The 26,234-nt window shown below is 43.5% G+C and overlaps 2 protein-coding genes, 8 non-coding genes and 2 pseudogenes across 10 annotated transcripts; 1 reads left to right on the forward strand and 11 right to left on the reverse strand.

Annotated features, from left to right (window-relative positions):
* Positions 1 to 1,874: 1,874 nt before the first annotated feature.
* Positions 1,875 to 2,090, reverse strand: LOC135379323 (small nucleolar RNA U3). Its single transcript, XR_010418822.1, has one exon. It is a non-coding gene; the product is annotated as a small nucleolar RNA U3 (small nucleolar RNA).
* A 271-nt stretch (positions 2,091 to 2,361) lies between these two features.
* On the reverse strand, positions 2,362 to 2,577 carry LOC135379311 (small nucleolar RNA U3). Its single transcript, XR_010418811.1, has one exon. It is a non-coding gene; the product is annotated as a small nucleolar RNA U3 (small nucleolar RNA).
* A 271-nt stretch (positions 2,578 to 2,848) lies between these two features.
* On the reverse strand, positions 2,849 to 3,064 carry LOC135379287 (small nucleolar RNA U3). Its single transcript, XR_010418789.1, has one exon. It is a non-coding gene; the product is annotated as a small nucleolar RNA U3 (small nucleolar RNA).
* A 271-nt stretch (positions 3,065 to 3,335) lies between these two features.
* On the reverse strand, positions 3,336 to 3,551 carry LOC135379298 (small nucleolar RNA U3). Its single transcript, XR_010418800.1, has one exon. It is a non-coding gene; the product is annotated as a small nucleolar RNA U3 (small nucleolar RNA).
* Positions 3,552 to 3,822: 271 nt separating this feature from the next.
* Positions 3,823 to 4,038, reverse strand: LOC135379368 (small nucleolar RNA U3). The gene has a single exon (XR_010418866.1). It is a non-coding gene; the product is annotated as a small nucleolar RNA U3 (small nucleolar RNA).
* Positions 4,039 to 4,309: 271 nt separating this feature from the next.
* Positions 4,310 to 4,516, reverse strand: LOC135379463 (small nucleolar RNA U3). Its single transcript, XR_010418953.1, has one exon. It is a non-coding gene; the product is annotated as a small nucleolar RNA U3 (small nucleolar RNA).
* Positions 4,517 to 4,631: 115 nt separating this feature from the next.
* On the reverse strand, positions 4,632 to 4,729 carry LOC135379485 (small nucleolar RNA U3; annotated as a pseudogene).
* A 271-nt stretch (positions 4,730 to 5,000) lies between these two features.
* LOC135379439 (small nucleolar RNA U3) lies at positions 5,001 to 5,298 on the reverse strand (annotated as a pseudogene).
* Positions 5,299 to 5,569: 271 nt separating this feature from the next.
* Positions 5,570 to 5,785, reverse strand: LOC135379379 (small nucleolar RNA U3). Its single transcript, XR_010418877.1, has one exon. It is a non-coding gene; the product is annotated as a small nucleolar RNA U3 (small nucleolar RNA).
* A 271-nt stretch (positions 5,786 to 6,056) lies between these two features.
* On the reverse strand, positions 6,057 to 6,271 carry LOC135379230 (small nucleolar RNA U3). The gene has a single exon (XR_010418733.1). It is a non-coding gene; the product is annotated as a small nucleolar RNA U3 (small nucleolar RNA).
* Positions 6,272 to 19,331: 13,060 nt separating this feature from the next.
* On the reverse strand, positions 19,332 to 22,243 carry LOC135370047 (uncharacterized). Its single transcript, XM_064603726.1, has 2 exons — positions 22,019 to 22,243; positions 19,332 to 21,930 (listed from the first exon to the last, which is right to left on the reverse strand). The coding sequence occupies exons 1-2, from the start codon at positions 22,232 to 22,234 to the stop codon at positions 19,792 to 19,794; spliced, it is 2,355 nt and encodes a 784-aa protein (XP_064459796.1). The 5' UTR covers positions 22,235 to 22,243; the 3' UTR covers positions 19,332 to 19,791.
* A 416-nt stretch (positions 22,244 to 22,659) lies between these two features.
* LOC135370054 (uncharacterized) lies at positions 22,660 to 25,919 on the forward strand. The gene is made up of 5 exons (XM_064603740.1): positions 22,660 to 23,023; positions 23,125 to 23,234; positions 23,469 to 23,589; positions 24,925 to 25,144; positions 25,836 to 25,919. Exons 1-4 carry the CDS (start codon positions 22,834 to 22,836, stop codon positions 24,966 to 24,968), a joined length of 465 nt encoding a protein of 154 aa, XP_064459810.1. The 5' UTR covers positions 22,660 to 22,833; the 3' UTR covers positions 24,969 to 25,144; positions 25,836 to 25,919.
* The last annotated feature ends 315 nt before the right edge of the window (positions 25,920 to 26,234 follow it).

Here is a 26,234-nt window from a genome sequence, read left to right on the forward strand (position 1 = left end):
CTATAATGCGACAGACGATACCGTATTGCGATGAAGCTACACTCTAAATCCTCTGACGGACATGTGCCAGTTAAAAAAGTTCCCTCAGAAAGTGCAGCCGGTACACAGCCATAACCGTCTGGAAGCAGCCGTACCGGTTATCAAATAGCAAGCACAGCGATCCTCATCGCCAAATTTCAGCAGGTACAAAGCCGTCACGTTGGCATGAAACGGCTTTGTGCCCGCTGAATAATATGTGTGCCTCCTGAACCTTGTACTCGTGTGCTTGTTGAATAATGCGTGTGCCGGCTGAATATGCGTGCCTTCGTTGGAGCGTACTACGTGGTTCCGCGCTCCGCCGGTGAGGAGTGACATGGCACAACGTATTCTCCCGAAGTACGTTCCTTCCCGCTTTCTTGCCGCTGTCTGCGTTGCAACCTCGCCTTTGAGAAGGATGACACTTTGCTTTTTAAGTACAGGTCTAATCTTTGCTTAAGGTAAGCCAACCTAGCTGCGATGCATCGTATGACGCCTGCGTTTTACTCGTGTTTAACAATCGAAGTACATTCTGTTGCCGACGGTGGACGTATTGCAAATGGCGGCAGGGGAGGATCGGCTGCATCGGTGAAGCGACGATGTACATTACAAGCGAGGTTAATTGTATTCTTTCGTTATAGGTGACCGTGGTACTGTATCGATTGCGAGGAGGTGAGTTTGTATTACTACTCCAGCATTAACGTTGGAACAATACCAGCGTGATATTCACTTCGGTTTCTTTACAGGTTGTTTCCTGTCTCAACGGTCACACATACGCGTGCAAGATTGTAACTGCTTCTCACATAGAATTGGTGTCTGTTGCCACTTGTTGGACAATTGTTCCTCGGCCATTTCGTTTGAGGAACCGTCGTGTTCTTCACTAAGGATCTTCATTGAGCCAGCCTGTTCGAAGTTTCGAGGATTGTGTGTTCGGCGTTTGGAGGACTGCCTGGTGTATCCTATCATCGGATGGGTTGTGTGGCCGTCCAACGTGTGCTCCATATGTGTGTGTTGGGATTAGTGAACCGTTTACGCTTTCCAGTCGACAAACGATTATGTACTGGATGCAATTTCAAGGTATGAGCAAGCGAATAAAATTTGGTGTTTCATGTTCGATGTGCTTGGAGCATTTTCTTCCTTGCTTTTTCTTTTTTTGCGAAGCGTGGAGGTAATCTTTCTTTTAGGGAACTCGAGATGCGCAATGTGTTTCGCGTGTTAGTGGCCCTTCAATACGTCCGGTACACTGTGGCTCCTGGCGTCTGCAGGGATGTCGTACCAGTTGTTTCAGGGGGCACAGGGTGCCTGCAGCTTTCGCAGGCACCGCGTGCCCCTTGAACTCACCTGGCACATTTTTTTTAAAATGTGCCAGTTGATCAGACAGCACCTATCGGTCACTGGGTTTAGAGTATATTTAGGAACTAGAACTACGTTTCACTAAAGCGACAATATAAGCTGAACTAATTGATAACAGACAATAGTGAAACCATCAGATAATAGGATGCCTGATTTCTTAACGATTGATAAGTTCTAACAAAACATTCAGGTCCATCACCCTCACCACGCAAATGATTGCATGAATACCTAAAGAGTACGCATATATTTCAATGTACGGATGCAGACAATAAATTGCATGTTTGCACGTAATTGACAGCGTGTGCGAATGTGCATGATAAGTTGCTCGAATGTATCCCATCTGACTAAATATTTCACTAGTCAAGTCCGCAAAACATTGGTTACTGTGTTTCCTACACAAGGTGAAGTTAAGTTTTGTTTTTTAAGGTTTAATCGGATAATTATATATAAATATTAGCTAGTTTTGCCTTACTTCGCAGTTCATCACAGCAAAGGGTGTGCCAACAACCGGTCAGAATGGGGTTCTACCCTCCATCTGACACCATAGTCCCAGAAGAACGCTCATCAATAGCAAAAGCGCACCCAAAAGAAGGCAATACTTTCTGCCCGCTTCGCGCTCAGGTAGAAACCCTACGGCTCCTCATCACGGTTGTAGTCATCTCGAGTTTGCGAAAGAAACTCAACAATCACACTATAGAAATGATCCTATGAAGAATGACCTTGAATCTTAAAGCCTTCAGGATAGTAGAACTACCCCGGCCAACCGCAAACCAAAGGAGTGTGTGGGCCAGCTTAATTAGAAGTTGCTCGAATGTATCCCATCTGACTACATATTTCACTAGTCAGGGCTTTGAGCAAAACATTGGCAAGTGTGTTTCCTACACAAAACTGAAGTTCAGTGTTGTTTTTTAAGGCATAATGCAATAATTATCTATAAATATGAGCTACTACTGCCTCACTTCGCAGTTCATCACAGCAAAAGGTGTGCCAACAATCGGTCAGAATGGGGTTCTACCCTCCATCTGATACCATAGTCCCAGAAGAACGCTCATCAATAGCAAAAGCGCACCCAAAAGAAGGCAATACTTTCTGCCCGCTTCGCGCTCAGGTAGAAACCCTACGGCTCCTCATCACGGTTGTAGGCATTTCGAGTTTGCGAAAGAAACTCAAGAATCATACTATAGAAATGATCCTATGAAGAATGACCTTGAATCTTAAAGCCTTCAGGATAGTAGAACTACCCCGGCCAACCGCAAACCAAAGGAGTGTGTGGGCCAGCTTAATTAGAAGTTGCTCGAATGTATCCCATCTGACTACATATTTCACTAGTCAGGGCTTTGAGCAAAACATTGGTAAGTGTGTTTCCTACACAAAACTGAAGTTCAGTGTTGTTTTTTAAGGTATAATCCAATAATTATCTATAGATATTAGCTACTTCTGATTTACTTCGCAGTTCATCACAGCAATAGGTGTGCCAGCAACCGCTCAGAATGGGGTTCTACCCTCCATCTGACACCATAGACCCTGAAGAACGGTCATCAATAGCAGAAGCGCACCCAAAAGAAGGCAATGCTTTCTGCCCGCTTCGCGCTCAGGTAGAAACCCTACGGCTCCTCGTCACGGTTGTAGGCATTTCGAGTTTGCGAAAGAAACTCAACAATCATACTATAGAAATGATCCTATGAAGAATGACCTTGAATCGTAAAGCCTTCAGGATAGTAGAACTACCCCGGCCAACCACAAACTGAAGGAGTGTGTGGCTCAGCTTAATTAGAAGTTGCTCGAATGTATCCCATCTGACTAAATATTTCACTAGTCAAATCTTTGCGCAAAACATTGGTAAGTGTGTTTCCTACACAAAACTGAAGTTCAGTGTTGTTTTTTAAGGTATAATCCAATAATTATCTATAGATATTAGCTACTTCTGATTTACTTCGCAGTTCATCACAGCAAAAGGTGTGCCAGCAACCGCTCAGAATGGGGTTCTACCCTCCATCTGACACCATAGACCCTGAAGAACGGTCATCAATAGCAGAAGCGCACCCAAAAGAAGGCAATGCTTTCTGCCCGCTTCGCGCTCAGGTAGAAACCCTACGGCTCCTCGTCACGGTTGTAGGCATTTCGAGTTTGCGAAAGAAACTCAACAATCATACTATAGAAATGATCCTATGAAGAATGACCTTGAATCCTAAAGCCTTCAGGATAGTAGAACTACCCCGGCCAACCACAAACTGAAGGAGTGTGTGGCTCAGCTTAATTAGAAGTTGCTCGAATGTATCCCATCTGACGAAATAGTTTACAAGTCAAGGCTTTTTGGAAAACATTGGTTACTGTGTTTCCTACACAAGACTGTAGTTCAGTTTTGTTTTTTAAGGTATAATCGAATAATTATCTATAGATATTAGCTACTTCTGATTTACTTCGCAGTTCATCACAGCAAAAGGTGTGCCAGCAACCGCTCAGAATGGGGTTCTACCCTCCATCTGACACCATAGTCCCTGAAGAACGGTCATCAATAGCAGAAAGGTACCCAAAAGAAGGCAATGCTATCTGCCCGCTTCGCGCTCACGTAGAAACCCTACGGCTCCTCGTCACGGTTGTAGGCATTTCGAGTTTGCGAAAGAAACTCAACAATCATACTATAAAAATGATCCTATGAAGAATGACCTTGAATCCTAAAGCCTTCAGGATAGTAGAACTACCCCGGCCAACCACAAACTGAAGGAGTGTGTGGCTCAGCTTAATTAGAAGTTGCTCGAATGTATCCCATCTGACTAAATATTTTACAAGTCAAGGCTTTGTGGAAAACATTGGTTACTGTGTTTCCTACACAATACTGAAGTTCAGTTTTGTTTTTTAGTGTTTAATCCAATAATTATCTATAAATATTAGCTACTACTGCCTCACTTCGCAGTTCATCACAGCAAAAGGTGTGCCAACAACCGGTCAGAATGGGGTTCTACCCTCCATCTGACACCATAGTCCCTGAAGAACGGTCATCAATAGCAGAAGGGCAGCCAAAAGAAGGCAATGCTATCTGCCCGCTTCGCGCTCACGTAGAAGCCCTACGGCTCCTCGTCACGGTTGTAGGCATTTCGAGTTGTATTGTTGACTCTGTGAGATGAGCCACAGAAGATTGTGTACTCATCTTCCTAAGCTTTCCCTAACCATTTATCCCGCTTGTTACCGTACTTGTTATTCGTATCTCGCCTATTTCTATCCTTGAGTGAACAACTGAGACAAGTTCTAAAACATTGCCACATTGCTATCGCACTGAAGTGCAGCATGAAGAAGGCATTTCGAGTTTGCGAAAGAAACTCAACAATCATACTATAGAAATGATCCTATGAAGAATGACCTTGAATCCTAAAGCCTTCAGGATAGTAGAACTACCCCGGCCAACCACAAACTGAAGGAGTGTGTGGCTCAGCTTAATTAGAAGTTGCTCGAACGTATCCCAACTGACTAAATATTTCACTAGTCAAATCTTTGCGCAAAACATTGGTAAGTGTGTTTCCTACACAAGACTGTAGTTCAGTTTTGTTTTTTAAGGTATAATAGAATAATTATCTATAAATATTAGCTACTTCTTGTTTACTTCGCAGTTCATCACAGCAAAAGGTGTGCCAGCTACCGCTCCTAATGGGGTTCTACCCTCCATCTGATACCATGGTCCCTGAAGAACGGTCATCAATAGCAGAAGCGCACCCAAAAGAAGGCAATGCTTTCTGCCCGCTTTGCGATCAGGTAGAAACCCTACGGCTCCTCATCACAGCCGTAGGATTTTCGAGTTTGCGAAAGAAACTCAACAAGCATGCATAATGTAAAACCCCGAGACTAGGGAACCACGTCAGGACAGACACAAACACGAAGCCGTTTTTTCATTGTCAACAATCATACTATGGAAACGATCCTATGAAGAATGACCTTGAATCTTAAAGCCTTCAGGATAGTAGAACTGCCCCGGCCAACCACAAACTGACGAAGTGTGTGGCACAGCTTAATTAGAAGTTGCTCAAATGTATCCCATCTGACTAACTATTTCACTAGTCAAGGCTTTCTGCAAGACATTGGCAACTATGTTTCCTTCGCAAGACTAAAGTTCAGTTTTGTTTTTTAAGGTATAATCCAATAATTATCTATAAATATTAGCTACTTCTGCCTTACTTCGCAGTTCATCACAGCAAAAGGTGTGCCAGCAACCGCTCAGAATTGGGTTCTACCCACCATCTGACACCATAGTCCCTGAAGAACGGTCATCAATAGCAGAAGGGCACCCAAAAGAAGGCAATGCTTTCTGCCCGCTTCGCGCTCAGGTAGAAACCCTACGGCTCCTCATCTCGGTTGTAGGCATTTCGAGTTTGCGAACGAAACTCAACAATCACACTATAGAAATGATCCTATGAAGAATGACCTTGAATCCTAAAGCCTTCAGGATAGTAGAACTACCGCGGCCAACCACAAACTGAAGGAGTGTGTGGCTCAGCTTAATTAGAAGTTGCTCGAATGCATCCCATCTGACGAAATAGTTTACAAGTCAAGGCTTTTTGGAAAACATTGGTTACTGTGTTTCCTACACAAGACTGTAGTTCAGTTTTGTTTTTTAAGGTATAATCGAATAATTATCTATAAATATTAGCTACCTCTTGTTTACTTCGCAGTTCATCACAGCAAAAGGTGTGCCAGCAACCACTCAGAATGGGGTTCTACCCTCCATCTGAAACCATTGTTCCAGAAGAGCGGTCATCAATAGCAGAAGCGCACCGAAAGAAGGCAATGCTTTCTGCCCGTTTCGCGCTCAGGTAGAAACCCTACGGCTCCTCATCACGGTTGCGGGCATTTCGAGTCTGCGAAAGAAACTCAAGAATCATACTATAGAAATGATGCTATGAAGTATGACCTTGAATATTAAAGCCTTGAGGATAGTAGAAATAGCCCGGCCAACTACAAACTGAAGGAGTGTGTGGCTCACCTTAATTAGAAGTTGGTCGAAGGAATCCCATCTGACTAAATATTTCACTAGTCGAATCTTTGCGCAAAACATTGGTAACTGTGTTTGCTACACAAGACAAAAGCTCAGTTTCCTTTTCTAGAGCATAATCGAATAATTATATATATATATATATATATATATATATATATATATATATATAAAGAGGGGGGAAAGCCATTAAAAAAATAGGTAAATGATGCTAGACGTGTTTGAAATTCAAACTTACAGTTAAGATGGCTTCTATGGCTGCACGTAGAGAAACAGATACTCATTGAACGATGCGACAGCACCAGAGGACACGTGTTTCGCCGTGTTTGCGGCTCGTCGGCCCTGGGTAGCTGCGCATCGTTCGGGATTGGCAAACCAGGGGTCACTCAGCGAGCGATATACACCTGGGAGGGTGACCGAGCACTCCTCAATGCCACAGTGCAAGCCAGTGAATTATAAAGAGGGGGGGAAAGCCATTAAAAAAATAGGTAAATGATGCTAGACGTGTTTGAAATTCAAACTTACAGTTAAGATGGCTTCTATGGCTGCACGTAGAGAAACAGATACTCATTGAACGATGCGACAGCACCAGAGGACACGTGTTTCGCCGTGTTTGCGGCTCGTCGGCCCTGGGTAGCTGCGCATCGTTCGGGATTGGCAAACCAGGGGTCACTCAGCGAGCGATATACACCTGGGAGGGTGACCGAGCACTCCTGAATGCCACAGTGCAAGCCAGTGAATTATAAAGAGGGGGGGAAAGCCATTAAAAAAATAGGTAAATGATGCTAGACGTGTTTGAAATTCAAACTTACAGTTAAGATGGCTTCTATGGCTGCACGTAGAGAAACAGATACTCATTGAACGATGCGACAGCACCAGAGGACACGTGTTTCGCCGTGTTTGCGGCTCGTCGGCCCTGGGTAGCTGCGCATCGTTCGGGATTGGCAAACCAAGGGTCACTCAGCGAGCGATATACACCTGGGAGGGTGACCGAGCACTCCTCAATGCCACAGTGCAAGCCAGTGAATTATAAAGAGGGGGGAAAGCCATTAAAAAAATAGGTAAATGATGCTAGACGTGTTTGAAATTCAAACTTACAGTTAAGATGGCTTCTATGGCTGCACGTAGAGAAACAGATACTCATTGAACGATGCGACAGCACCAGAGGACACGTGTTTCGCCGTGTTTGCGGCTCGTCGGCCCTGGGTAGCTGCGCATCGTTCGGGATTGGCAAACCAGGGGTCACTCAGCGAGCGATATACACCTGGGAGGGTGACCGAGCACTCCTCAATGCCACAGTGCAAGCCAGTGAATTATAAAGAGGGGGGGAAAGCCATTAAAAAAATAGGTAAATGATGCTAGACGTGTTTGAAATTCAAACTTACAGTTAAGATGGCTTCTATGGCTGCACGTAGAGAAACAGATACTCATTGAACGATGCGACAGCACCAGAGGACACGTGTTTCGCCGTGTTTGCGGCTCGTCGGCCCTGGGTAGCTGCGCATCGTTAGCTGGCCCTGGGTAGCTGCGCAACGATGCGCAGCTACCCAGGGCCGACGAGCCGCAAACACGGCGAAACACGTGTCCTCTGGTGCTGTCGCATCGTTCAATGAGTATCTGTTTCTCTACGTGCAGCCATAGAAGCCATTTAACTGTAAGTTTGAATTTCAAACACGTCTAGCATCATTTACCTATTTTTTTAATGGCTTTCCCCCCTCTTTATAATTCACTGGCTTGCACTGTGGCATTGAGGAGTGCTCGGTCACCCTCCCAGGTGTATATCGCTCGCTGAGTGACCCCTGGTTTGCCAATCCCGAACGATGCGCAGCTACCCAGGGCCGACGAGCCGCAAACACGGCGAAACACGTGTCCTCTGGTGCTGTCGCATCGTTCAATGAGTATCTGTTTCTCTACGTGCAGCCATAGAAGCCATCTTAACTGTAAGTTTGAATTTCAAACACGTCTAGCATCATTTACCTATTTTTTTAATGGCTTTCCCCCCCTCTTTATAATTCACTGGCTTGCACTGTGGCATTGAGGAGTGCTCGGTCACCCTCCCAGGTGTATATCGCTCGCTGAGTGACCCCTGGTTTGCCAATCCCGAACGATGCGCAGCTACCCAGGGCCGACGAGCCGCAAACACGGCGAAACACGTGTCCTCTGGTGCTGTCGCATCGTTCAATGAGTATCTGTTTCTCTACGTGCAGCCATAGAAGCCATCTTAACTGTAAGTTTGAATTTCAAACACGTCTAGCATCATTTACCTATTTTTTTAATGGCTTTCCCCCCCTCTTTATAATTCACTGGCTTGCACTGTGGCATTGAGGAGTGCTCGGTCACCCTCCCAGGTGTATATCGCTCGCTGAGTGACCCCTGGTTTGCCAATCCCGAACGATGCGCAGCTACCCAGGGCCGACGAGCCGCAAACACGGCGAAACACGTGTCCTCTGGTGCTGTCGCATCGTTCAATGAGTATCTGTTTCTCTACGTGTAGCCATAGAAGCCATCTTAACTGTAAGTTTGAATTTCAAACACGTCTAGCATCATTTACCTATTTTTTAATGGCTTTCCCCCCCTCTTTATAATTCACTGGCTTGCACTGTGGCATTGAGGAGTGCTCGGTCACCCTCCCAGGTGTATATCGCTCGCTGAGTGACCCCTGGTTTGCCAATCCCGAACGATGCGCAGCTACCCAGGGCCGACGAGCCGCAAACACGGCGAAACACGTGTCCTCTGGTGCTGTCGCATCGTTCAATGAGTATCTGTTTCTCTACGTGCAGCCATAGAAGCCATCTTAACTGTAAGTTTGAATTTCAAACACGTCTAGCATCATTTACCTATTTTTTTAATGGCTTTCCCCCCCTCTTTATAATTCACTGGCTTGCACTGTGGCATTGAGGAGTGCTCGGTCACCCTCCCAGGTGTATATCGCTCGCTGAGTGACCCCTGGTTTGCCAATCCCGAACGATGCGCAGCTACCCAGGGCCGACGAGCCGCAAACACGGCTAAACACGTGTCCTCTGGTGCTGTCGCATCGTTCAATGAGTATCTGTTTCTCTACGTGCAGCCATAGAAGCCATCTTAACTGTAAGTTTGAATTTCAAACACGTCTAGCATCATTTACCTATTTTTTTAATGGCTTTCCCCCCCTCTTTATAATTCACTGGCTTGCACTGTGGCATTGAGGAGTGCTCGGTCACCCTCCCAGGTGTATATCGCTCGCTGAGTGACCCCTGGTTTGCCAATCCCGAACGATGCGCAGCTACCCAGGGCCGACGAGCCGCAAACACGGCGAAACACGTGTCCTCTGGTGCTGTCGCATCGTTCAATGAGTATCTATATATATATATATATATATATATATATATAAGTACAGAAAAGGTAAAGAAGGGATTCAGAAGCCTTGAGGGAGAGTTTAAAAAATTTATTACAACTAATTACGGGAGAGAACTAAGGTTTATTTACATGTTACAGGGGTCGACGTTTCGGCGACAGCGTCGCCTTCCACAGGACTAAAGGGGATTGTAGTGGGTCATCGCTTATAGAAGGGCGGGGAGAGTTACGAGAGAGGAGGAATCCGCACGTGGAACGGGTGCTGGTCTTCGGGAGTTTTTCCAGGAGCTTTGTCCTTGGTCGTCACTGGGGAGTGGGGATCTGTAAAGATAAAAGGAAGAGGCGGCAGAAAGAACGGAAGTGGGTCGATGTGCTCAAACCTGATCATGAGCTGAGGCTGCGGACTGTGGACAATATGCCCGGGTCTTCGTTTATTGTGCATTGGAATTTATGGATTAAATAAGACTCACGTTGTTGTCTGCTACGGTTGGATGTGAAACTTGACTGTAAAATGAATACAGTTATGTCACTGAAGGAATGGCCGGGTTCGCGAAAGTGGCGGGAGACCGGGAGATTTGGTTTCTTTGTCACATCTGATTTATGATTGTTGAATCGAATTCTGAAACTTGTTGTAGTTTGGCCAATGTACTGTGCATTACAAAAATTGCACTGTAATAAATATACGACGTTAGAGGAGTTGCAGTCGTGGTCGCCACTTATCTTTATATGGAAATTACAATTTGTACTGTGAACTGTATCCGCGGTCTGCATCAGGTTACAAATTTGACATCTACGTCCCATGCAAGGGTGACAGCCTTTTGCTGTATGTTCCGGTTTGTTAATCTTAGCGTGTACCAAGTGATCCTGAATGTTCTGCGCACGACGATATGTTATACGGGGCGGTGTAGGGAATATTTCCTTCAGACGTTCCGACTGGGATAGAAGGGGCTGGTGCCGTTGTAAGATATTTTTAAGGTCAGGGATATTACCATTAAAGGTTAGAGTGAGGTTAACACATTCTTCATCTTTAGGTTGCTTTGATTTGTTCAGGAGATCAGTGCGGTTCGTATGGCGGGCTTTACTGAGTGCATTTTTCACTAGGTCTGGCGGGAATTGTCGATTAACTAAAGTTAACTTTAGTTAATCCTTTAATGGTAATATCCCTGACCTTAAAAATATCTTACAACGGCACCAGCCCCTTCTATCCCAGTCGGAACGTCTGAAGGAAATATTCCCTACACCGCCCCGTATAACATATCGTCGTGCGCAGAACATTCAGGATCACTTGGTACACGCTAAGATTAACAAACCGGAACATACAGCAAAAGGCTGTCACCCTTGCATGGGACGTAGATGTCAAATTTGTAACCTGATGCAGACCGCGGATACAGTTCACAGTACAAATTGTAATTTCCATATAAAGATAAGTGGCGACCACGACTGCAACTCCTCTAACGTCGTATATTTATTACAGTGCAATTTTTGTAATGCACAGTACATTGGCCAAACTACAACAAGTTTCAGAATTCGATTCAACAATCATAAATCACATGTGACAAAGAAACCAAATCTCCCGGTCTCCCGCCACTTTCGCGAACCCGGCCATTCCTTCAGTGACATAACTGTATTCATTTTACAGTCAAGTTTCACATCCAACCGTAGCAGACAACAACGTGAGTCTTATTTAATCCATAAATTCCAATGCACAATAAACGAAGACCCGGGCATATTGTCCACAGTCCGCAGCCTCAGCTCATGATCAGGTTTGAGCACATCGACCCACTTCCGTTCTTTCTGCCGCCTCTTCCTTTTATCTTTACAGATCCCCACTCCCCAGTGACGACCAAGGACAAAGCTCCTGGAAAAACCCCCCAAGACCAGCACCCGTTCCACGTGCGGATTCCTCCTCTCTGGTAACTCTCCCCGCCCTTCTATAAGCGATGACCCACTACAATCCCCTTTAGTCCTGTGGAAGGCGACGCTGTCGCCGAAACGTCGACCCCTGTAACATGTAAATAAACCTTAATTCTCTCCCGTAATTAGTTGTAATAAATTTTTTAAACTCTCCCTCAAGGCTTCTGAATCCCTTCTTTACCTTTTCTGTACTTATATACTTACGTGTCCATCCGTACCCCCTGAATCATCAGCATATATATATATATATATTCGAATCGAATATATAATTATTCGATTATGCTCTAGAAAAGGAAACTGAGCTTTTAGCTACTTCTGCCTTAATCAGACATAACGGAGAATATGGTGAGGAGGAGGTCTCACTTAAATCAATTTGAAAAAAAAATGTGGCGTCCTGTTGTTCTCGGTAGTTGGTAGCCTTTATCGCAGGTGGATGACGCAGGCCGTATTTGGAATATTTTGAGTCTTAGTTCGTTTTTAATAAGAAATAACAAAGACTATGCTGAAGATGTACAGGGTTAGTCTCACAAACGTTATACATTTTGATCGCATCGTAAAAATAGAAGACTGGGTTTATCCAACACCAAACTTTGCAGACTCGTAGCCATTTTTCTGAAGTTTTGTTGGAATTTTTTGTGGGCATTATGGTCCTGTAGAAGAAAAATTAAAAATCAAGCAAAATTTCACTCTATGCATTTTCTATGGCCTATCTCACTCAAAAGCCGACATCTTCTGCTGTGTGCGCTTCATTTTCATTTCACCACACACAGGTGGCACCAGCATACGGAACAAGACTAGAACTTGAGGATTGGTGCATAACGTCAGAATTGGCCTGTCAGATCGTTGTAGGCAGCGCTACCTGTGTGAAGTGATGTGAACGTGGAGCAGACACAAGAAAAAATGGCGGTGTTTGTGTGGGATAGGCCATTGAAAATGCATGGGGCGAGATTTTGCTTTATTTTTAATTTTCTTTCTACATGACTATAGCGCTTACAAAAAATTCAAATGAAACTTCAGATAAATGGCTATCAGTCTGCAAAGTTTGGGATGGGCCAAACCTAGTCTTCTATTTTTACGGTGCGATTGAAATGTGTAACGTTTGCTAGAATAACCCTGTAGAAACGCATTTTACCAGACGCAATTATACCTCCAGACTCGTATTTCCTCTTTCAAGGCTTCCGTGCGTCGAAATGGTGAAGACTGAATCACCAAAAACAAGGTGAATGACACAAAATGCAAAACGGGATTGTCGAAGAAGCGTGGGTTTCCCCACTCTCTAAAGCCAAAATAAAGTTGTTGTTGAAGCGTGGGTTCACATTGTTCTTCTTATTTTCCTTTTACTTCTTCCTCTTCGTCGTCTTCGTGTCCTCGTTGTGCTTCTTCTTCTGCTTCTTCTTCTTCCTCTTCTTGTTGTTTGTTTGTTTGTTTGTTGTCGTTGTAGTTACTATTACTTGGTAGCCTTTATGGTAAGTGGGCGACGCAGGCGCTTTTTTGAATACTTTTTGAGTTGTAGTTCGTTTTTAATAAACTATAACGGAGAATATGCTGAAGATGTAAAAATGCATTTTACCAGACGCAATTATACGTCCATACTCGTATTGCTTGGTCCCTGGTCCCTGGCCCAATCCAGCCCAGCAATGCTCTGCGCTCAAAGCTGTTTTGACATTTCTTGACACCATTGGACTTCGATCTTTATTGTGAAGGGGCTCGTTATTTTCTTCCCCACATCCCCACGAGCAATGGGATAGAGTATCGCCTCTTGCGATGAACCTCCCCACTTTCCAAAGTCAAAATAAAGTTGTTGTTGTTCATACTCGTATTTCCTATTTAGAGGCTTCCGTGGGCTGAAATGACGAACCCATGAATCACCAAAAACGAGGAGGAGAATGACACAAAATGCAAAACGGGATTGTCGAAGAAGCGTGGGTTCGCATTCTTCTTTTCTTCTTGTCCTTCACCTTCTTCTTCGTCGTCTTCTTCTTCGTCGTCGTCTTCGTGTGCTTCGTCTGCTTCGTATTCTTCCTCTTCGTCGTCGTCCTCCTGTGCTTCTTGTGCCGCTTCTTCCTCTTGTTGTTGTTTGTTGTTGTTGTTATTACCTCGTAGCCTTTATGGCAAGTGGCCGATGCAGGCGCTTTTTGGAATATTTTGAGTCGTAGTTCGTTTTCAATAAGAAATAACGGAGAATATGCTGAAGATGTGGAAATGCATTTTACCAGGCGCGTTTATACCTCCACACTCTCCACACTCGTATTTCCCATTTCGAGGCTTCCGTGCGTCGAAATCGTGAACTACTGATTCACCAAAAACAAGGAGGAGAATTACACAAAAAGCAAAACGGGATTGTCGAAGAAGCATGGGTTAGCATTTTTCCTCTTAGTTTTCGTCTTCTTCTTCTGCTTCTTTGTCTTCGTCGAAATGTTCATGTGCTTCATCTTCTTCGTCATCGTCTTCGTGTGCTTCTTGTGTTGTTTCTACTTCCTCTTCTTCTTGTTGTTTTTTTGTTTTTTGTTTGTTTGTTGTAGTTGTTTCTATTACTTGGTAGCCTTTAGACAACTGGGCGACGCTGGCGCTTTTTGGAATACTTTGAGTTGTAGTTCGTTTTTAATCAGAAATGACAGAGCATATGCTGAGGGCGAGGACTCACTTAAATTAATTTGTAAAAATAATATGGCATCCAGTTGTTCTCGGTACCTGGTAGCCTTTATGGCAAGCGGGCGACGCAGGCGCTCTTTGGAATACTTTGAGTTGTTGTTCGTTGTTAATAAGACATAACAGAGAATATGTTGAAGAGGAGGATTTACTTCAATTAATATGGAAAAATATAACGTGCTGTTGTTTTCGGAACTTGGTAGCCTTTATGACAAGTGGGCGACGCAGGCACTTTTTAGAATATTTTGAGTCGTAGTTCGCTCTTAATAAGAGATAACGGAGAATATGCTGAAGATGTAGAAAGGCATTTTAACAGACGCAATTATACCTCCATACTCGTATTTCCTATTTCGAGGCTTCCGTGCGTCGAAGTGACGAACTACTAAGTCACCAAGAACAAGGAGGATAATGACAAAAATGCAAAACGGGATTGTCGAAGAAGCGTAGGTTCGCATTCTTCTTTTCTTCTTCCTTCTTCTTCTTCTTCTCTTTCTTCTTTTTCATCGTCGTCCTCGTGTGTCCTTCTTCTCGTTCTCCTTCGTCGTCGGCTTCGTCTGCTTCTTCGTCGGCTTCTTCTTGTGCTTCTTGCGCTGTTTCTTCTGCCTCTTCTTCTTGTTGTTCTTGTTTGTCTGTTTCTTGTTGTTATTACTTGGTAGCTTTTATGGCAAGTGGGCGACGCAGGCGGTTTTTGGAATACTTTGAGTTATAGTTCGTTTTTAATAAGAAATGACGGAGAATATGCTGAGTGTATCCAGTATTTCGGGCAGCTGTGGCTGCCTGATGAACTGCGCACGTTTATGCTTTCAACAATAGCATTATCTTCAAATGAAAAGTGATTCTTTTTAGTTTGTACGTGCAGACTAAAGACGCGTGTATGCGGTATTTCGGGCAGCAGTGGCTGCCTGATGAACTGTGCACGTTTATGGTTTCGACCATGGCATTATTTCAAATTATAGGTGATTTTTTATTCTGTACGTGCGGGCTAAACACGCTTCTATGCGGTATTTCGGGCAGCAGTGGCTGGGTGATGAGCTGTGCGCGTTTATGCTTTCGACAATGGCATGCTCTTCAAATTATAGATGATTCTTTTTATTTTGTACGTGCTGACTAAACACGCGTGTATGCGGTATTTCGGACGACACTGGCTGCATGGTGAACTGTGCACGTTTATGCTTTCGACAATGGCATTATTTGCAAATTATAGGTGATTTTTTATTTTGTACGTGCTGACTAAACACGCGTATATGCGGTATTTCGGGCAGCAGTGCCTGCCTGATGAACTGTACACGTTTATGCTTTCAACAATGGCATTATTTTCAAATTAACGGTTATTCTTTTTATTTTTATGGGCGCACTAAACACGCGTGTATGCGATATTTCAGGCGAGACTGGCTGCATGATGAACTGTGCACGTTTATGCTTTCGACAAAGGCATTATTTCTAAATTGTAGGTCATTCTTTTTATTTTGTACGTGCGGACTAAACACGCGTGTATGGGGTATTTCGGGCGACACTGGCTGCATGATGAACTGTGCACGTTTATGCTTCTGACAAAGGCATTATATCCAAATTATAGGTGATTTTTTAAATTTTGTACGTGCTGACTAAACACGCGTGTATGCGGTATTTTGGGCGAGACTGGCTGCATGATGAACTGTGCACGTTTGTGCTTTCGACAAAGGCATTATTTCCAAATTATAGGTGATTCTTTTTATTTTGTACGTGCGCACCAAACACGCGCGTATGCGATATTTCGGGCGACACTGGCTGCATGATGAACTGCGCACGTTTATGCTTCCGACAAACGCATTATTTCCAAATTATAGGTGATTCGTTTTATTTGGTACATGCGGACTAAACACGCGTGTATGCGGTATTTTGGGCGTTACTCGCTTCATGATGAAATGTCCACGTTTATGCTTTCGACAATGGCTGGCATGATTTTCAAATTGTAGGTTATACTTTTAATTTTGTACTCCTGACTAAACACGCGTGTATGCGGTATTTCGGGCGACACTGGCTGCATGATGAACTGTGCACGTTTATGATTTCGACAAAGGCATTATTTATAAATTGTAGGTGATTCTTTTTATTTTGTACGTGCGGACTAAACACGCGTGTATGCGGTATTTCCGGCGAGACTGGCTGCATGATGTACTGTGCACGTTTATGCTTCCGACAAAGGCATTATTTCTAAATTGTAGGTGATTCTCTTTATTTTGTACGTGCGGACTAAACGCGCGTCTATGCGGTATTTCGTGCGAGACTGGCTGCATGATGAACTGTGCACGTTTATGCTTTCGACAAGGGCATTATTTCTAAATTGTAGGTGATTCTTTTTATTTGTACGAGCGGATTAAACACACGTGTATGCGGTATTTCGGGCGAGACAGGCTGCATGATCAACTGTGCACGTTTACGCTTTCGACAAAGGCATTATTTATAAATTGTAGGTGATTCTTTTTATTTGGTACGAGCGGACTAAACACGCGTGTATGCGGTATTTCGGGCGAGACAGGCTGCATGATCAACTGTGCACGTTTACGCTTTCGACAAAGGCATTATTTATAAATTGTAGGTGATTCTTTTTATTTTGTACGAGCGAACTAAACACGCGTGTATGCGGTATTTCGGGCGAGACAGGCTGCATGATCAACTATGCACGTTTCCCTTACAAAAATCGTTTTTGAGTTTCTTGTGTGTCCCTGATGTGTTCATAATGAGTTATAAGGAACACATCAGAAACTCAATGTATAATGTGTTTTTGCATCACATTCCTATTAGGAATTCCGCTGACTTTTGACATTAACATTTCTAATGAGAAATTGTCATTGATATTCTATTGAGCTTTTAATGTAAAAAATCATTAAGATATGTGCCCTAGCTCTGAATAGAAATGAAAGTGGTTTCAGGATGTGGCCAAGCAATCAGCTACTTTATAACTCTTCACTGTTGCTATGTGAAGAGTAGCACACATATTCATTAGGTTAAGAAAGAGGTGCACAATTTGTCCATGCACATGGTCGCACACAGACAAACGTAACCTGAGTAATGTCAGTGTTAAAGAAGGTTGGACAAGATGCTACAGTAAGTTCCATCCTACTACAGATAAATTTAATTATTTTCACAAAAATGCAGAGACTGGGTTTATTTCAGTGCACACGTTCTGCTTGCAATCACTCGCTTGGTTGCAGCAATTTCATCATGAACATCCATGCCCAGAGCAAAAGAAAAACTGGGTGATATATTGCTGTTCAGTTAGTACACCCTGAGGGTATAGTGGAAATTCCTTTTTTTTAATTGATATGAAAGGGTGAAACATGTCAGTGTATCTTTATTTCCGTGTTCAATATCCTTCAGCAGGAAGGCAGCTACACAAAAACGTGAGAAATATGCTCAGGGCTGTCTGAGATAAAGAAGCTTCAAAGCTCCAAAGCAAATTGAAGCTTATTTCGTTACGTAGCGCAATGATACGATTTGCTGGTAGCATCACTGTAGTCTCAAAATGAAAGAAGGTCAGCCACCAATAAGTTGGGTTCCTTTCAAAAAAACAAATTGGCAAATTGGAGCTTATTTCTTCATGTGGAGCAATGACACGATTTGCCGGTAGCATCACTGTAGTCTCAAAAAGAAAGAAGGTCATCCGCCAATGAGTTAAGTCCCTTTCGAAAAAAAAAACAAATTGGCAAATTGGAGCTTATTCCGTCATGTGGAGCAATGACACGATTTGCAAGTACCATCACTATAGTCTCAAAAAGAAAGAAGGTCAACCACCAATGAGTTGGGTCCCTTTCGAAAAAACAAATTGGCAAATTGGAGCTTATTTCTTCATGTGGAGCAATGACACGATTTGCCGGTAGCATCACTGTAGTCTCAAAAAGAAAGAAGGTCATCCGCCAATGAGTTGGGTCCCTTTCGAAAAAAACAAATTGGCAAATTGGAGCTTATTTCTTCATGTGGAGCAATGACACGATTTGCCGGTAGCCTCACTGTAGTCTCAAAAAGAAAGAAGGTCATCCGCCAATGAGTTGGGTCCCTTTCGAAAAAAAAAAACAAATTGGCAAATTGGAGCTTATTTCGTCATGTGGAGCAATGACACGATTTGCCGGTAGCATCACTCTAGTCTCAAAATGAAAGAAGGTCAGCCACCAATAAGTTGGGTTCCTTTCGAAAAAAACAAATTGGCAAATTGGAACTTATTTCGTCATGTGGAGCAATGACACGATTTGCCGGTAGCATCACTGTAGTCTCAAAAAGAAAGAAGGTCAGCCACCAATAAGTTGGGTTCCTTTCGAAAAAAACAAATTGGCAAATTGGAGCTTATTTCTTCATGTGGAGCAATGACACGATTTGCCGGTAGCATCACTGTAGTCTCAAAAAGAAAGAAGGTCATCCGCCAATGAGTTGGGTCCCTTTCGAAAAAAAACAAAACAAATTGGCAAATTGGAGCTTATTTCGTCATGTGGAGCAATGACACGATTTGCAAGTACCATCACTATAGTCTCAAAAAGAAAGAAGGTCAACCACCAATGAGTTGGGTCCCTTTCGAAAAAACAAATTGGCAAATTGGAGCTTATTTCTTCATGTGGAGCAATGACACGATTTGCCGGTAGCATCACTGTAGTCTCAAAAAGAAAGAAGGTCATCCGCCAATGAGTTGGGTCCCTTTCGAAAAAAACAAATTGGCAAATTGGAGCTTATTTCTTCATGTGGAGCAATGACACGATTTGCCGGTAGCATCACTGTAGTCTCAAAAAGAAAGAAGGTCATCCGCCAATGAGTTGGGTCCCTTTCGAAAAAAAAAAAACAAATTGGCAAATTGGAGCTTATTTCGTCATGTGGAGCAATGACACGATTTGCCGGTAGCATCACTCTAGTCTCAAAATGAAAGAAGGTCAGCCACCAATAAGTTGGGTTCCTTTCGAAAAAACAAATTGGCAAATTGGAGCTTATTTCTTCATGTGGAGCAATGACACGATTTGCCGGTAGCATCACTGTAGTCTCAAAAAGAAAGAAGGTCATCTGCCAATGAGTTGGGTCCCTTTCGAAAAAAACAAATTGGCAAATTGGAACTTATTTCGTCATGTGGAGCAATGACACGATTTGCCGGTAGCATCACTGTAGTCTCAAAAAGAAAGAAGGTCAGCCACCAATAAGTTGGGTTCCTTTCGAAAAAAACAAATTGGCAAGAGTTTATTTCATCACATGGAGCAATGATACGATTTGCCGGTAGCATCACCGTAGCATCAAAAAGAAAGGTCATCCGCCAATCAGTTGTGTGATGCCGTGCACTATGTTACATGAATGCAAATCCTAGCCAGGAAGTTTGTATTGAAGCAACCTTTGAAAAAAAGAAAAAGAAAAAAAAATCTGTTGCCAAAAAGCAAGAGACAGGGCAACAAAAAGAAAACAGGATAATTGTGATCTTTGTGACATTTACTTTGCATTGCTCTGTCTCTGGCTTTTTGCCATCAGTCCTAGGTGCATTTTATTTCGTCAAAGGGCAATGTTCAACAGTATCACAGTAAAAGAAAATGAGCGATTTGTTATACAGACTCCAAGACATACTCCTCTGGGATCATCGATAAAACCATTTGTCCTGAGCAAGACAGTACAATACATTTCCTTACGTCCAGTGCACTGACAGTGACATATGCATTTGCTTCCTGAACAGATGCAAAATGAACTGAATTGCTGCCAGCAATGCAAGATAACATACTGTTCAAAACATACAGTTTTCTGAGTCTGAAGCACACATGAGCATTCACTGTACATGGATGATCGGTGCAGGTTGTGAAAATATCAGTGATTTGCCCAAATGAGTCTGCACCAGTTGAGACGAAAGAATTTTTCCGCCGCGACTTGTCCATCAAATCTACACAATAAGTAAAGGATCCAACCGTTGCTTTCTTGTACTTCATAATACCATCTTCTTTTCTTCCTTTCCCAAAAAGGTATATGCTGCCACACTTTGAACTTGCCTTTCTCATGTTGTACCCCTTCAACAACGATCTGACAAAAAGCTTGAGGTCATCATGTTGCCAAGGCGAGGTTGTAGAAAGGATTTGTGGAATGTTCTGCAAGATGCAGAACTTCTCCACAATCTGTGAATGGGCATACCTTGTCCCGTTTACAAATCGTACCAACTTCCCATTAATTGATTCAAATGGGTATGCCGAAAACCCCCAAAGAGGTCCCCACTCTTTCACATGGTCTACCATGTGGAGGAGTATATGGGCATTGTATGTCATGTTATGGATTCCGTACAGCTGTTCGTATTCCTCCAAAAATTCTTCCATGGCCTTTTTGACATAACCAATTTTGTCCACTGGGACATGAGATTGTAGGCAGAAGTGCATTATCTGCACAAACTTCGTCCAGTTTTTGTAATAAGTCTTTGGAAGATACTCTTTCAAAACAACCGGCGAAAAGTAGAGCACCCAGTCCCGCCACTCAGATGCCTTCCAGAACTTCATTTCTGATAGAGGTCTTGGAAGCCTGCTCATCTCCCAGACCGGGGTCATCTTCCTAAGTTGCTCATCGACCTGTGACATGTAGCTGCCAATGTTGTACGCAGAACGTTTCTTGTGGCTGAACCAGAGAAATGTAGTTGCCCGTGCAAACCCATTGCAGACCGCATGCATGTAGTCCACAACGAATGAGCTGCAGAAGTTGAAAAAAGTCATAAAGAAAAGGACACTTGGACCTTTCACTCCAAGGCGATGCACACCCCTCTCCTGTGCCTGTTTTGCATGCTTCACAAAACGTTCATGTGTCCTGAGCCTTGCTGCAGGCCTTTGCATGACGTATACACGGGTGTGCCCTCTGCCCTTGTCCACTACTTCACCACTGTGCTCGCACCATGCGCAGCTATGAGCACCGTTAAATTGGTTCATATTCATCACCATACACCGAGCAACAGTGTCCACAGTACACGGCCCCGGGTAAACACGGCATGTCTTGTTTTCTCCAGTCTGTGTCGTCCAAGCAATACCTTCCGAGGAAAGGCGATTCATAGTTTGAGCAAATGGCTTCAAGAAGCTATTCATTTTGGGTTTCTTTGCACCAAACCATAACCCAAAAAGCAACAACTGCTGTACCCTGTCCTTGTAAGGAAGCTCGTTTACTTGCAGCAACAACGGCCATACACTGTGTCCCGAAGACTCAAATAAAGGAACACCATCAGTGTTCCATGTCACTGATATATCATCACTTGTTATGGGTAACCTGCTATATGCTGCACTCTGACTTATATCGCCAACATCATAGGAACGACAAAGACGGCTTTGCAACAGCTTCCCACTTGTTAGCAACTGCTTTATCTGCGTGTCGATGTCCAGGGTGAAGAAGAAGGAGCCTGACTGCAAGAGGCTCGTCACACTGTGTGTTGAATTGCACTGGGGGCACTGCACACTCGAAGTTGTAGAGGGTTCTGCAGTCAGGTACTCCAAGCATTCGGGACAGTATGTGTGTGCTGTCCGTCTACATTCCGACAGTGAAGAAGAGTTCTTGAAAAATAAAAACTTTGTGTTTGGAAAGCTTGTTCCTTGAGGTAGGTGTGCATCAAGCACTTTCAGTAGGCTTTCTGTCGCTTCCTTTGATGCATGATGTCTTGGGCTGTGTGCCATCACCATAACCAAGCTTTGAGATCGTGACAGCTTTGATCCTGCGTAGAGTGGCTCGTCCTGGAAAATTTTAAGTCGAGAGCTTAGATAAGCATTTTTGCTGAAAATATTAGTGAACCAGGGGCTGCACAAAACACACAAAGCTTACCAGATCACTATTTCTGCCCAACATCTCATCGAGTTCCGACGTTCTGATGTTCCCGTCGCTCGAAGATGAGTCTTGCGAACTGTCATCACTTAATCCTGTGTCCTCGCTCTCGAAATTCGAATAGAGATCACCTCTGTCCGGGTCGTGGGAAGTTGTTGAAGAAGTGAGTTCGTTTGTTTGTGTTTCGTCTTCTTGGAAGGTTTGCAGCGTTGACATGACGAAATCACTCTCGGAATCGTCCGTACTACTGCAAGGGTCAGAGGAATTACTCGCTGCCTCCGTCACACCACCACTCGAGGCTTCATATGCTTTCAGCCTGCATTTCGTACGAACTGGAACATTACATGAGGCATCGTAAAGACACCTCTTGTATCCCTTTGTCTTGGGCATTTTTGTGCCCAACTAGCAAAAAAAAAACCCACTGTTGATTAAACTGATTTCGGAAAGGACGTCCAAAGTAAAACAAAGATCGCAAGCCAAGGCAAAGCGTAAAGCTGTCGCTTTGGCTTGGATTGACTCGCTTGCTCGAGCTGGCTTTATGTAGGATACAAAGAAAGACCGCCGTTATAGCACACTTTTACGGCGAATCTGGCGAGATTCAGTGTAGTGGTAATTCATAAAAAAAGAGAGAGAATATAATTTATTTCTAACTGAGAAAATGTGACTTTTTCAAGGATTTTACCAACCATACCTGTTGCCGCAAGATAGCCGTCTCAAGCCGGCTCCTGCATGTTGTGACAGGTTGTGGTTCCGCCATAGCATTTGATCTCGTGGTGCATTTCGGATTTCGGCATTTCTTCCTCGTCACTGTCACGATGTACGTCCTAGTGAAATGGCCATCTGAAGATACCTGGGACGTGTACAACGTGCGTGCGCTTACAGACGTTGGAACTGGCTTCCGATTAATGTACGAAGACAACGCACTTGAGAGTTTGCGTGGGACACTTGTTAGTGTTCAATGGAAGGCTGGCGAAGAACCGGCAATGGCGGAACTACTTGATTGTGGTAAGTGAACTACTACGTACTTTTAAATAACAGTTGGGTCTTTAAATAACAGTTGGGTTGGTGTACTCATTGACTTGACTGTGTCTGGTATCGTACCGCAGGTTCAGAGAAGTCGATGGAACGGAAACGGACGAGGTTTGCAAAACGTGGTGCTGGTGGCAGTGGCGGCGAAAAGGAGGCAACTGGGGAACCCCCCTTGAAGTCACAGAGGGTAAGTTTTGCACGTAGGGACGCTCCTGATTAGCATTATTTTTATTAACGTTAACATTTCCTTCAGCTGTATGTGTGCTTTAATATTTAGGCCGCACCGGTCCACAGTAAAAGAAGACAACCCGTGGCAACTGTAGACTACTATAGAGCATGTGTGTTTCTAGCTTTTGGAGAATTTTAAAAACACTGCATAAGTGTTACTGTAAGAAACTAACAACATAACATGTCTGTGCAGGTATCATGTAACAAGGAGACGTCTTCCCAGTGCAATTGCAGCTGCAAGCAAAAGTTGGAGGACATTCAGAAATATGTCGAAACATTGGAGGAGCGTTTGAAAGTTGCAGAGAACAATTATGGTAGGCTACCCTTCGTGTTGCAAATCAGCAGGACAGGATGCTAGATTATAGTCTTTCTCGCCACTGTTAGATTCCTCAGTGCATAACCTGTTGCCCCCTTTTCTCTCCTTTAAGCACTGCGTAATTTTTGCACTTCATGAAGTTGGCATGCGTTATTTTTACCTAAGTTGGTCTTTGCATTGCCAGATCATGCTGTGATTTATTCGGGTTACCATTTGGGGAATGTGTCAGCCTCAACTTTGCATTTTCCTGCTAAAGGTGTTTTTGCATGTCAATACCAATGATTTATTCAAGTTGGGTGAGGCTGGTACTTGTAGACTCCGGTTAGATTGACTTATGTTCATGGCAAAACATTCCAAACGATAAGCACAACTGTTCACCATGAACAGTTCTGATGACTGCATGTGTTGCATAGAGGCACCTCTGATTAGAATTTACTATGTATCGGGCCAGAAGTTTCACTTCAGGCACAGTATATCTCTGTCTACCCTCCGATTAGAGCAGTGCAATCTTCGGCTAACATCTTTAACCCTATACTACATCCTCCTTCCGGAAGCATTCGTGAACATCTGCAATTTTTGAGTGAAAAAAGAGTGTGGAAATTCACAGCAGTGCTGCTCAGGGTTGGCTTTTTTGGTTAACAAACCTAGACTTTTATGTTTAGGACTGTCTGCTTGATCACATGTTCCATCAGACAATCTCAAATATAGTTCACAACTGTAAGTCCATTTCTTAATAGCTACGTTCATAACGTGTGCTTTTTTAGTTTGGATTCTCAGAAATTTGGACAACATATAATGTCCGTTATTGAGACCCCAAGCTTCCAGACAACTTCTAGCCCGATCAGCCGCACAATATATTGTTTTGACACCTGAGCTTACATATTTTATGTTTCCTCCATGCCTCCCCAGACTCCTATCGAATGGTGCGCCAATTGCGAAAAATAAGCCGCAGTCTTGAGTCGTCAAAACAGGGCGCAACAGCTGAAGCGGAACAGGTTTTTTTTGTTTTTGGCTTTCTTTTTTTGTTGTTTAGTATAGTTTTCTTATTGCTGGTGATTATGTTTAGGAATGTTGATGTCAATTCCACTTTGCAGTCTTGATGGGTTGGCCTTTTGACAGTCCTTTATAGCATAGGCTCTGCTTGTTAATATCGTAGTATTGGTGGTATTTCTTGGTTTTCAAACATCCTATTGTGCTATTAGTGGCAGCTTGCATGTCATGTTGTTGTAACGTTTTATGCACTCATGAAGTTCACGACAAATTAATACATTGTGAATGGGAATGCTTGCAGTGTATGGAGTTTAGGTTGATGTCTTTTGAATTCACTATACAGGTGAACATTGGCAGTGGGGTTCTTGTCGAAAAGGCAGTTCTTGACAGGCTCCACTCCCACTGCCGAGGAGCACCAACAAAGTTCGCTAGAAGCCTTCTGCGCAACCTTTTCACAGAGGATGAGCTGCGCGGGAAATCGCTCTTTGGAAAAGGGTCAAACGCATGCAAAGATGGACCTGTCAAGGAGGCCCTCGATCCTGTGCGCGTCAACGCAGTAATTGGTATGTAAGACACCCATGACCTCAACATGAACTTGGCTTGCTTCGTTATGCTTTTGTAATGATCACAATGTTTTTGATTCTGCTGCAATATAATATATGCGACTTGAAACCTCCATGGAATAATTTCAGCCATATTTTTGATTAGTTATACTGTTTGCACCTGTTTCTTGATGGAGACAAAATGCACTTCAGGTTGCTTACTTTCCCTGCTTTATGCACCACTGGGAGGAATTACAAAAATTAAATTGATACAAATGATATGTTTCTTGTGAGGCTTGTGCTAGACACGTATGGATCGTGCATGGCAACCCCCGTTTGCAACACGTCTTCAAGCAATGGCACCAGTTTTTCCACGGCAGATTGCGTCATGAGAAATCCTGTTTTCATTTGGAAGTTCTGCATATGTTACTGTCATGTTAACATGGCTACATACCGGTTTACGCTCTGTTGTCCCTGAGCAAATCTGAGGTGCCCTTTGTTTTCACACGTGAGTTTCACATGTCGAACTATCTAAAAACATTCACATGTCAAACTGTAAAATATAGTCTGGTTAAAATTATTGAGTCACTGGAAGAGCAACAAAAGTTATCATCAGCAAGATGCTGGAACTTATTTTTCCCAACTTTTGACACATTAGGCACAAAGCTTTGCATGTTGGGCTGTCTGTAATGATACCTCTCTTATTTTGCAGGTTACGTGAGTGGCAAGTTTGACACCACTGTGGTCCAAATCAAAAACAGCCTTTCTTCTTTGGTGTCACGCGAAATAAAGTAATCTCCTTGTACGTACACAACTCCTGTTTTGGGTATCGTTAACTGCATGTACGCACTAATGTCACTATTTGTAGTTTGTTGGCTTCTTTATGAACCTAGCTATGCATGTGCAATAAAGTGAACGATGTAGGCTGCTGTAGCTTCTACTCCCAGGGTTCACGAAATGTAGGAGGCCACATCAGGAACTCAAAAGGAAGCCATCACAAGCTCGAAGGAAGTGCAGTGATAATACATCATAAACACATCAGGAAGCCATCACAAGCTCGAAGGATGTGCAGTGATAATACATCATAAACACATCAGGAAGCCATCACAAG

This window comes from Ornithodoros turicata, chromosome 1 (assembly GCF_037126465.1).
Source record: "Ornithodoros turicata isolate Travis chromosome 1, ASM3712646v1, whole genome shotgun sequence".
NCBI lineage: Eukaryota > Metazoa > Arthropoda > Arachnida > Ixodida > Argasidae > Ornithodoros > Ornithodoros turicata.

Coding starts and splice junctions, on each gene's coding strand:
- LOC135370047 (XM_064603726.1), bottom strand. CDS start 22,234: ATGTCAACGCTGCAAACCTTCCAAGAAGACGAAACACAAACAAACGAA. Junction 21,931..22,018: donor TGGGCAGAAATAGTGATCTG/GTAAGCTTTGTG, acceptor AAAATTTTCCAG/GACGAGCCACTCTACGCAGG.
- LOC135370054 (XM_064603740.1), top strand. CDS start 22,834: ATGTACGTCCTAGTGAAATGGCCATCTGAAGATACCTGGGACGTGTAC. Junction 23,024..23,124: donor GGCGGAACTACTTGATTGTG/GTAAGTGAACTA, acceptor ATCGTACCGCAG/GTTCAGAGAAGTCGATGGAA. Junction 23,235..23,468: donor CCCCCTTGAAGTCACAGAGG/GTAAGTTTTGCA, acceptor ATGTCTGTGCAG/GTATCATGTAACAAGGAGAC.